This window comes from Natrix helvetica (assembly GCF_964273705.1).
Source record: "Natrix helvetica genome assembly, chromosome: 6".
Lineage (NCBI taxonomy): Eukaryota > Metazoa > Chordata > Lepidosauria > Squamata > Natricidae > Natrix > Natrix helvetica.
In genome coordinates this window covers 78,624,954-78,637,113 of record NC_138553.1, presented here as the reverse complement: position 1 = coordinate 78,637,113, position 12,160 = coordinate 78,624,954, and the positions used below count along the sequence as shown (strand labels likewise).

The window sequence follows — 12,160 nt, the reverse complement described above, 5'->3', positions numbered from 1 at the left end:
AGAACAGTGCAACCGTCATAGGTCCATGCCAGTTGCCAAGCCTTTTGATCATGTGACCATGGAAAATGCTGCAACGGTTATAAGTGTGAAAACTGATCATGTCACATTTTTTCAGCTTTTTTGTAACTTCAAATGGTCACTAAACAAATCGTTGTGAAGTAGAGGACTACCCGTATTAAGAAAGATGCAAATTCTGCTGGAAAGGGTATGGGTGTGTGTGTGTTATGTAATCGTTGAATTTGCCACTTGTGCAATGATTTTTAGGATCAGTGTTATTTAGGATCACTGTTATTTCATTTTCACATCTAATTTATGTCTTACGGTTTGGTTTGTTGTTTTTTGACACATCACATATACTGAATGAATGTATCATTTGTTTCTGCATCCTGTAAAAAAAAGATATGACCTCCCCCTTAATAAATGGTTTTTGCTTGGCCTGAATTATTTTGTGATTCACATTTTTGTGTTGGCAAAAAAGCCCCCTTGGAAAGGTATTTTCTCTCCCAGATTTACCGACTAGGTCTTTAGCTCCATGTTTGAAGATTGATAATACCCATTTAATTATTCTTAAATAAATTCCAATTAGAATCTCGTATTCGAGAAAAGAGCATATATTCTTTTTGACAGATTAAAACAAAAAGGGTCCATTTGATGAGATAAATTGAAAGGTCAATTCAGTCAATGGTTTTGACTGAATTCTGCCCAAAAGGTGAGTAAATTTCTAAAAAAATATTGAAAGTGGATTTGGAGGAATTTCAAATGAGATTACACAAAAACTCCCAACAAGTGCAACAGGAAACTTAAAGAGATTATACTGAAAGATGTAAAGATTTTGCAATACTTAAGATATAGACGAATGGTTAATGAACATGATGGAATTTGCTGGGAAGGCCAAACTGACTTCTTTGATTAATATTTATGTTTAATATTTAACTGACTTCTTTGATAAATGACAATATCTATGTTTAATGCTATCTGGAAACTCCTTAAGGACTTTTTGTGGAAAACCAGATGGATTTATGATTTATGGCTGATGTTTGGAAAGGATACATTGTAGAAAGAGAAGTGACATTTTAGAGAAAGAGGTACATTTATAACTGTAATGTATACAATTATAAAATGTATAATTGCTGTGAAGAAGTCACTCCTAAGAGTTGACAGTTGAAAATACTATCTAGTTTATATTTAGGACCGTAATAATACAATAGCTTGGACATCCAGCAAAACCTTTGTTGTATGAAAAGCACTGCTACAAAAGCATTATTTAAGGAGGCTGGAAAATATTTTCAGAAAATCATTGAAATCTTCCAACAATGTAGCAGCAAAAAGTCATCCACAAATCAATAAAATAGTCACCAGTACTGGGAACTTCCTGTGTTTCCATAGATTTAATAATACGGTATCAGTAGTATCTGGAGACAGCAGAATAGAAGAAAAAGAATTGGAAAAAGTCACAAAAGACCTGAAAATAGAAGTAGAATAACTGTGGCCAAGGAAAGCAGAGGTGGTACCAATAAGAATAAGTATCTTGGATGCAATCCCAAAATATCTGGAACATCACTTGAATGCCATTGGCATTGACAAAATCCTCATCGGTCAATTGCAAAGGGCAGCTTTACTTAGAACAGCTTACATCCCGCAACAATACCTTTGACACCATGAAACATCCACCTCTGCCTATCTCAGGTCTTTGGGAAGGACTTGATAGGTGGATAAAAATGCCAAATCCAGTCTAAACACTTAGACCAGTGGTTCTCAACCTGTGGGTCGGGACCTCTTTGGGGGTCGAATGACCCTTTCACAAGGGGTCGCCTAAGACCATCGGAAAACACATATTTTCAATGGTCTTAGGAACCAAGACACCAATTGTATGGTTGGGGGTCACCACAACATGAGGAACTGTATTAAAGGATCACGGGCATTGGGAAGGTTGAGAACCACTGACTTAGACATCTGAACATTGACAGAATTTCCATCTGTCAAATTAGAAAAGTCCACACTACTTGGATCGACATATCTACTGCATTGCTACGTAACAACATCCTAGGTTCTATGGAAAAACTTGATGTGAATGTGAGTCGACACCAGCTAAAGAAAAAGAAAATAAGAAAAGCTGTGATTTCGGGTTCCATATATAATAATGAATATAATTAAATTTCAATTTTGCAGGGATCAATATCTAGAGCTCCATCTAAGATAAAGGTAAAGGTTCCCCTCGCACATATGTGCTAGTCATTCCCGACTCTAGAGGGTGGTGTTCATCTCCGTTTCAAAGCCAAAGAGCCAGCGCTGTCTGAAGACGTTCTCCGTGGTCATGTGGCCGACATGACAAAACGCTGAAGGTGCATGGAACGCTGTTACCTTCCCACCAAAGGTGGTTCCTATTTTTCTACTTGCATTTTTATGTGCTTTCGAACTGCTAGGTTGGGAGAAGCTGGGACAAGTAACACACACAATATGTATATATTGTGCATGTGGGTGTGTATGTCTGTTTGTATGTACGTGTGTATGTGTATATGTGTGTGTGTATATATATATATATATATATATATATATATATATATATATATATATATATATATATATATATCCACTTACCCACCCATCTATCACCTATCCATCCATCCATCCTCCATCCATTCATCCACCTCTCTCTCTCTAATCTACCTACCTACCTACCTACCTATCTACCCATCCATCATTCATATATATATATATATATATATATGTGTGTGTGTGTGTGTGTGTGTGTGTGTGTGTGTGTGTGTGTATGCTAGTCTCCCTTTATTTATTTATCAGCACAAATACAACACAAATATAAAAAGGCAACATTAAAAATATGGTTTTCTGCCTGGATGGTCTCCTGTAGTGAGCCGATAGACAGAAAGGGGGAGTAGTGAGTTCCCTCCCATATTTGGGTATACCAGGGGTTGTAACACACATACATACATACATACATACATACACACACACACACACACAAAAAAAAATGCTATTGCCCACCATCTGGAAAATAATTGATGAAGGAGCCACGTGCATCCTGGATCTATTGCACAGTTCAGTCTTTTGGGTCCTTAACTTGTACCCAAAAAAGAAAGAAAGAAAAAGAATTAATTAATTAATTAATTAATTGAGAAATAGGAGGATTTGGCAGTCAGGTTAGTTTTACAGGAAGAAATACCCAGCATTGCTGTGGATTTCATCTTTGAGCAAAGAAGTTGACTCTAATTTAATCCCCGTAAAACCCAACTCATAAATGCACCGGGGACTAGTCCTCAACATTTTTCCTCATTTCACCAGTTTCCTCCCAAGCCTTGGCTAACTGCTGAGCCTCCTTCTGATGGTGTTGATGATTGCCATGGAAACAGCAGAGTCACCTGGGCATTGTGACTCCAAGGTCCATTCTGACAAGGAGAGGATGAGAGAGGAGGCCACAGTGTGGGGAGCCTTTGAGGAACATCCTGGAAGCTTGGCCTAAAAGCCCGCTTTTGGGGAACTCTTTGTAAGTGGTCACATTGATGTTCTAGAGGTAGGCCAGGTTTCTCCATTCTGTGGTCAACGCAGGCCAAGACGTGTACGTTCCGTATATCAAACCGTCTCTACCTTAAGGGGTGGGCCAGCAAAGGAAGTCTAAATCTTGTAAACCTGTAGGATCTGATTGGGTTTTATTTTTAATTGTTCTGTTATTTTGGAGTTGTCTTGGTTTTAATATGTCCTTGTTTTTGTTATACGCAGGGAGGGAAGGACAGTAGACCTTCCTTACCAGCCTCCTCAACAGCAGGAAGTGATGGAAATTGTAGCAGGTGGGAACAGTGGTGAAATTCAATTTTTTTAACCTACCGGTTCTGTGGGCGTGGCTTGGTGGGCGTGGCAGGGGAAGGATACTGCAAAATCTCCATTCCCTCCCCACTCCAAGGGAAGGATACTGCAAAATCTCCATTCCCTCCCCACTCCAAGGGAAGGATACTGCAAAATCTCCATTCCCTTCCCACTCCAAGGGAAGGATACTGCAAAATCTCCATTCCCTCCCCGCTCCAAGGGAAGGATACTGCAAAATCTCCATTCCCTCCCCGCTCCAAGGGAAGGATACTGCAAAATCTCCATTCCCTCCCCGCTCCAAGGGAAGGATACTGCAAAATCTCCATTCCCTCCCCACTCCAAGGGAAGGATACTGCAAAATCTCCATTCCCTCCCCACTCCAAGGGAAGGATACTGCAAAATCTCCATTCCCTCCCCACTCCAAGGGAAGGATACTGCAAAATCTCCATTCCCTCCCCACTCCAAGGGAAGGATACTGCAAAATCTCCATTCCCTCCCCACTCCAAGGGAAGGATACTGCAAAATCTCCATTCCCTCCCCACTCCAAGGGAAGGATACTGCAAAATCTCCATCCCCTCCCCACTCCAAGGGAAGGATACTGCAAAATCTCCATTCCCTCCCCACTCCAAGGGAAGGGATACTGCAAAATCTCCATTCCCTCCCCACTCCAAGGGAAGGATACTGCAAAATCTCCATTCCCTCCCCGCTCCAAGGGAAGGATACTGCAAAATCTCCATTCCCTCCCCGCTCCAAGGGAAGGATACTGCAAAATCTCCATTCCCTCCCCACTCCAAGGGAAGGGATACTGCAAAATCTCCATTCCCTCCCCACTCCAAGGGAAGGATACTGCAAAATCTCCATTCCCTCCCCACTCCAAGGGAAGGATACTGCAAAATCTCCATTCCCTCCCCGCTCCAAGGGAAGGATACTGCAAAATCTCCATTCCCTCCCCACTCCAAGGGAAGGATACTGCAAAATCTCCATTCCCTCCCCACTCCAAGGGAAGGATACTGCAAAATCTCCATTCCCTCCCCACTCCAAGGGAAGGATACTGCAAAATCTCCATTCCCTCCCCACTCCAAGGGAAGGATACTGCAAAATCTCCATTCCCTCCCCACTCCAAGGGAAGGATACTGCAAAATCTCCATTCCCTCCCCGCTCCAAGGGAAGGATACTGCAAAATCTCCATTCCCTCCCCGCTCCAAGGGAAGGATACTGCAAAATCTCCATTCCCTCCCCACTCCAAGGGAAGGATACTGCAAAATCTCCATTCCCTCCCCACTCCAAGGGAAGGATACTGCAAAATCTCCATTCCCTCCCCACTCCAAGGGAAGGATACTGCAGTTCTGAAGAAGCCAGAAGTTAAAACTGGAGAACCTTCTTCGATGAGAAGCAAAACCTCCTCAAATAAAAACAAGAAAGTCCATTTATCTCTTGAAAAAGTGCCTTTGGGACAACCCCGAATATTTCCTGGCTCCACAGTAGAGAAAAAACCCCAAAGGCAGCTCAGCTAACTCACATTTCGTGGCAGCAGAAAAGGAAGTATCTATATGATGTGAGCTTACCCAAATGTTGAATTTCTCTGCTAATGCTGTGTCACCTTCTGTGGTCTTGCAGAAACAGAAGACACCGGCAGCCCCACGCGTGGCCGTAAAAAACTGGTAAGTGGCGGAGCTGTTTTTCTTTCTCCCCTCCAATACTTCGAGTTTTCCCTTCAATATTTTTTTGGGGTTTGAAAAAAAACCCGATCCAGGGTGGGAAAAGAAGGTTCCTGGCTCGACACCATCAAGGTAAAACATCAAACCTCCACGTTTAGCTGTAATTTCTTCTCCTCTCAGATGTCAGAGAACATTGACTGGTTACAGAGTCAGAGTGGATTGTGTAAAGTTGAGCGTTACACACCCGGTGAGGAGAAAGAGGAGGAGAAGGAGCAACAGAACTGGACGGTAAGGAGACAGCCTGTCCGGCCAGTGAGCTTAGTGGCACAACAGATATGGAGGTCCAGGAAGCCATCCGAGCTTCTTCCGCTGGCTACAAATAAATTCTTCAGTCTGTAGGATCTAGAGCAGGGGTGTCAAACTCATTTTTATTGAGGGCCGCAGCAGGGTAGTGTTTACCCTCAGGGGCCCGGGGAGGGCATGGCCACCTCGACGTCACTCCTGTCAGGGGCGCCTGTGGTGACCCGAGTGCTTTGCCAGCAAAAATAAGTTTCCGAGTTCCGTTTTTGGCTGCGACATGCTCCTGCAAGCGAAAACGGAGTGCTCCCCATGGCCCTTGCGAGCCCCATTTTTGGCTGCGATGGCCTCCTGTAATTCTCTTCCAGTGAAAATGGAGTGCAGGAGGTCCTCACACAGCCCTCCAGAGCTTCATTTTCACTGGCAGAGGCACCGCGGGTCGGTCCTTCGTTGTTTCCAGGGCGGACAGTTCTAAGCACCCCGTGGCCCAGAATCCGGCCTCCGCGCCTTGAATTTAGAGTGAAAGATGATGCGTGTTGGACTTGGTTTTTAATCTCTACTAGGTTGGCCACAGTTTTCATCATTGGGATTTGACAAGATATCTTGGCATGTTGCACAGAATAGCAGCTTTTCTGATTATAAATATTTTTCTGCCTCACTGCCAGCTCTTGTTTTTAGGTGAAGGCCAAACACCTCTTCTGTGGTCCTTGGGGTGGGATGAGGAGACTGGCTTGAGGAATATCACCTTGGTGACGATCAGATATTTCTAGGACATTTTTTGATCGTGCTGAGCTATAGCTGGAGAGGTTTCTCAAATGTGTTTTGGGTTATTTCTCTATAGTAGGACATTACATAGCCAGCGTCTTCTGTCTTCTTCTTCTTCTTCTTCTTCTTCTTCTTCTTCTTCTTCTTCTTCTTCTTCTTCTTCTTCTTCTTCTTCTTCTTCTTCTTCTTCTTCTTCTTCTTCTTCTTCTTCTTCTTCTTCTCCTCCTCCTCCTCCTCCTCCTCCTCCTCCTCCTCCTCCTCCTCCTCCTCCTCTCCTCCTTCTGTTCCACCTTTCCTCCTCCTCCTCCTCCTCTCCTCCTCTTCTTCCTCCTCCTTCGCCTTCTCCTCCTTCTAGTTCTTCTTTTCCTTCTTCCTTCTTCTTCCCCCTCCCCCCTCCTCCTCCATATCAGCTTGAGCAATGAAGTCGCAGCTCTTACCACAAAATCTATATCAAGTCAACTTGGGAGCAGAATAATTTACTTTGTCCTTAAGAGGGCATTAGAGAGTCAGCTAAGGGACGATTAGCAGTGCTTACATAGTCCTAATCTTCACCTTTTTGTTCCATTTTATTATTCCATTCTGCTGGGTAAGAAAAACATTTTAGGCATATTGTAAATAATGGATTTGATTCCCTGTTGTTCACCTCAGATTCCCCTGAGTTTTCAATCTTGGGTTAGCAGGATCTGAAGTTTCAAGTCTTGATATCTGATTCATCCTGGGTTTAATGTCTCCTTCTCCTTTAAGTCTAAGTTCTATTCATTAATCCTTCCTTCCTTCCTTCCTTCCTTCCTTCCTTCCTTCCTTCCTTCCTTCCTTCCTTCCTTCCTTCCTTCCTTCTTTCCTTCCTTCCTTCCTTGGATGGGCATCAAAGATTTCAGCCACGGGTCTCTGCCCAGTTGCTGGACAGGTGTGGCCATGGTGAGTGTGACCTAGTTGGTCTCTTGCACCGTGGCGGTGGTGGGGGTTGTTTTTGCCTTTCCCAGACTCCGGAGGCTTTCCTTGAGCCTCTAGGAGGGCGAAAACTGCCTCCATCAGGCTTCCGTAACTTCCAGGAAGCCCGTTTTCCCCTCTCCCTGAGCCTTCGCAACAGGCCCTACACTTACCTCGCATCCAAAACAGGCCGCATGGAGACTCCTGGGAGGCGCAGGATGGGTGGGGCCAGCCAGGGGTGGGATTTGGAGGTTGGAACAGGCCCGGTGTCACCCACATGGATGCGTGTGGCGCGTGCATGCGTCGTACCTGCCTGCGACATCTCCACAAGCCTCCACGATGCTCCAGCTGCTCGGCGGAGCATCGCGCAGGCACCATATGTGCTGTGTGTGTGCGCAGAAGTGCCAAAGGCTTAAAGGACAGGTAAGGAGCGTGGGCGGGTGGGACTTCCGGTGCACCATACCGGAAGGGTACTCGGTGCTCCGGGCAGGCTCCAGTACGCTCGTACTGGGGCGTACCACCTGCAAACACCACTGGTGCCAGTTCCCTATGATGACATAACGGGGAGGGATTTGTTATGAAAAAAAAAGTCCTTTATGCCATTTCTTAGACTGACTCTGCTAAGCTTTTCCAGCAAACTTCCTCTGATCCCCTCAAGGTCCTGAGCAGACTCCGGCAAGATCTGGAGAAGCCTGACGTTGGTGTCCCAGATGCATTGAACGCCAGTAACAATGCCAGAAGAGCCAGGCCAAGGGACCCGTCCGAGGGACGTCAAACCCTGCCCAAGCGCAATGTCCGTTCTCCGGCACCCTACAATACTTGCGATGAAGAATTCAGTCTGAATGTCAGCTCCAACAAGGGTTCTCCCAACTTCCACTTAAGCATGAAGGCCGGTTGTCAGAAGGAACCCAAGGATGAAGAAAGCGACGGCTCCTCTTCGCCGAATCCCAATCCCGACCCGGATGAAGTCTCTTTTTATTGCAACAGGCTTTCCAACCTTGCCATCGCCATGGCGCGCAAGGAGATGAACGACCGCTCGGAAAGCAGCCCCACTTGCATACACAACACGCTGTTTGCCGCTGCTGGGGACCACGGCCACCGCTCCATTGGGGTGGGGACTGAGGATAGCAAGCACAGCCCTACCAAGATGTGCGAGTGCCGCTACGAAGAAAGCCCCACCACCAAAAAGAAAACCACCATTTATTACAAAGAGGAAAACACGGAAGTGCCCAATAAAAGCGAGCCTCAAAGGGACGAGGGCAAAAGCTTCCACCATCGGAAACGCTTTGGGCCTGACGAATACAACAACTCGCTGAGCAAAGGGATCCTGGTTTACGCCAACAATGTGGTTTCGGACATGATGGTCTCCGTGATGAAGACGATGAAAGTCAAAGTCAACGATTCCAACATTGCGTGCGCCGTGTTGAAGAAGGTTCTGCTGAAACACTCCAAGGAGGTGGTGTCCGACCTGATTGACTCCTGCATGAAGAACTTACATGATGTCACTGGGACCCTCATGACTGATTCTGACTTTGTTTCTGCCGTGAAGCGAAGCCTCTTCACGCAAGGTAGCCAAAAGGCCTCTGAGATTGTCCAAGCCATGCTGAATCGCCTGCACAACGCTCTGATTGTGCAAAAGCAGGTCAGTGAGAAAGCCAAATCTCAGAGCATGGCTTTTGCTACCATCAAAACCGGCCGGGGCACAGACACCAAGACTCAGAACATGAGGTTCTCAGCGGCGAAATCAGAAACCATGAAAGACAAGGAAATGACCTGTGCGGAAACGGTCGGCAATCACATCATCAAAGAAGGTCTCAACATGTGGCATCAGAAGCAACATCAGGACCCTACAGGGACAACCGCAATGCCCCCCAAGCCTATGCCAACCCAAGAAATCCCAGACCTTGCTAATCTTACCACTGATTCTTGGGCGAGAGACCTGATTGTGACGGCGTTGTTGCTGATACAATATCATCTGGTGCAGCAGGAAAACGCCATGAAGGATGGAGTGGAAGGGGGCCGATCCAGCAAGGCAGGTGGCGGCCTGGGTTTTTTAGCCCAAGATAAAGGCCTCGGCTCTTTAAAACTGTCCGACACTTTGAAGCAATGTGAGGACGAGCAGCTTGGGATGAACGCGGAAAATGATATGTCAAGCGTGGTCGTAATGCTGATCCAGAAACTCATCAATGAGACCGTCAACAAATTAGGAGGAAGTCCAGGGGCATTGATGGCTGATGAAGCAATCCAGAGTGCTTTCAAGGCTCCTGAAGGCCTAGGTTCTTTGGGACATTGCGATATGGACCATTCCTATGAAGATGCTATAGCCGGACTGACCAAAATGATTCTGGACCAGTGCGATGCCAAGAAGGAAGGAGGGAGCGGCCCCTTCGTTGACAAACTGGTCGATACCGTCACCAAGCTGTGTCTGATGATCGCCAAATACAGCAATCCTGAGTCGGGACTTGGAGAACTCGGAGATGGAGAGGAGATGGGTGGAGGTTTCTATTCAAAATGCTCGGGAAATCTGGAAAGCAGAGCAGAGTCCGGAGAAGACACACCTACCGGACGTAAGGTAGTTGTGGCTAACCAGAGCGCTCCGGAAAACATTCACAACAAGCAACTCCAAGCCATTCTCCAATGGGTGGCAGCCTCTCAGTTGAACGTCCCAATGTTGTACTTCATGGATGATGATGAAGAAACCTTGAACAAGGTACAGTTGGACGCGCCAGGAGGGTGTGGGGAATAGCGTGTGAGAAGATAAAACTAGGATGGCATTGGATTTCTGCTCAGGTTTGAAGGAGCAGAAACACTTTTTCTGTTCCTGTTTATAATCGTAGACAAGTAGTCCACGAAAGCATGCATATGCGTCAACTGTCCAGTTGGCGAATCCAGAAAAAGGACCTCCTGGGACATTATTTTTCTCATCATCTTCTTTTAATGACCCCATAATCCCTTGTGGGGTGGAGTCCGGGCAACTGAATGGGGAGCTAGCAAAGTGTTTTAATGGCCAGATGCCCTTCCTGTTGCCAATGCGGAGTTTTGTTCAGCAGACATATTTTCAGTGTGGTCAGAGAGAGAAATATCTCCCTTAACCTGGGATCGAATTAACAGCCTCCTGATTGTGAGGCAAAAGCTCCCACTTCTAGGCCACCGCACCACTCCATTACTGAGAGTATAAAACTTTATTGAATAAACCACATTGACGTAGAAAAAGCGGAACCAGCTCTGCGTTTCCCGCACAAAAGCAAGCATAGTTAATCCCCCCTTTCCCTACCGGCCACCCACAATCCAAAATATCCACTAATCTCTTGTGTTCATTTTGTTATGGGAAACAACCGGCCATGCCGAGACATCTGCTCGGTGTGTCCTTAAGATGCCAGCAATGTCTTACAGAAGCCGATGGATGTTTGAATACCATTCTCCCACCACTACATTCCATCCCCCCCCTCCTCATTATTGTCAAGACAAATGTAGATGAAAGTGCAAATCACTCTTGACATGAAGTACCGTGTTTTCCCCAAAATAAGACCCGGTCTTGCTTTCTTTTGGGCACCAAAATAAGAGCTAGGGCTTATTTTCAGTGGGTGTCTTATTTATTTTTAGATGCCTCACGCACCCCACACCAGTTTACCTCAGGGCCACCACAGCCAGTTGCCTCACCTCATGGCGACGGCTCCAGCAGCCCCATCCAGCAAGAGCCCGCATGGCCGCCGGCCCACTTCTCCTTCCGGCCCCTGGCGCGACAGTGCCTCACTTAACCCCAGAAATGTTGGGCTCAGTTGTGATTGTGAGTCAAAGACTGTACCTCTTCAACCATTTCTCTCTTCCTCTAATCCTCTCCTGCAGCTCCAACAACTCTCCACGGTGGCTGTGGACAGAAACTACAGCGTGGGAGATGTCATGCAATCTGTGCTGAAGTATGAGAAGGAAAGGCAGCTAGGAGAAGCCCTGGGCAATTTTGTGCGGTTGCCAGTCCTGGATTGGCTGCTTCAAAACCTGTAAGCCCAGCATGTCTTGGGTCTCGGCCTCTTGGGTCTCGGCCTCTCCTTGCCCCGTTAGTTTTCCTCGATACAGCACTCATTGGTCAAAGATGATATGAGTTTTACTGATTTCCCCCAACCCCTGCTGAGCAGTGAAATGAATAAAGGAAGGAAATACTTAGTGTCGGTGCAAAGTGTTATTTCTAGGCCTATTGTTGTTATTGCGGTTGGTCGCACAATCACCCGGGGTTTAGAATGGATTTTGGTATTTTTGTCCTTCTCAGGGACCTGAGATAGGCAGAGGTAAATGTTTGATGGTTGAAGGTTGTAAGCTGTTCTGAGTAAAGCTGCCTTTCACAATTGACCGACGGGGATTTTGTCAATGCCGATGGCATTCCAGTGACACCCCAGCCGTTTTGGCCTCGCAGCCATGCCACCTATTACAGATAATTCTCGGCTTGTGACCACAAATGAGCTCGAGATGTAGACATTGCTAAGCGAGACAGCTGTGAAGTGAATGTTGCCCCATTTGATGTCCTTTCTTGCCACTGTTGTTAAGTGAATCACTGCACTTTTTCAGTGAATAACATAGTTGTTAAGTGAAACTGGGTTTCTCATTGACTTTGCTGGTCAGAAGGTCACCAAGAGGGGATCCCAGGGCCCTGGGACACTGCAATCATCATAGATAAAAGTCAGTTGCCAAACGTGTGG

General features: G+C 46.2%; 1 protein-coding gene across 1 annotated transcript; it reads left to right on the top strand.

The window, feature by feature from the left end:
* Positions 1-5,657: 5,657 nt before the first annotated feature.
* On the top strand, positions 5,658-11,471 carry AKAP3 (A-kinase anchoring protein 3; the record flags this gene model as incomplete). The annotated part of the gene is made up of 3 exons (XM_081957964.1): positions 5,658-5,765; positions 8,080-10,179; positions 11,316-11,471. 3 exons carry the CDS (start codon positions 5,658-5,660, stop codon positions 11,469-11,471), a joined length of 2,364 nt encoding a protein of 787 aa, XP_081814090.1.
* Between the last annotated feature and the right edge of the window lie 689 nt (positions 11,472-12,160).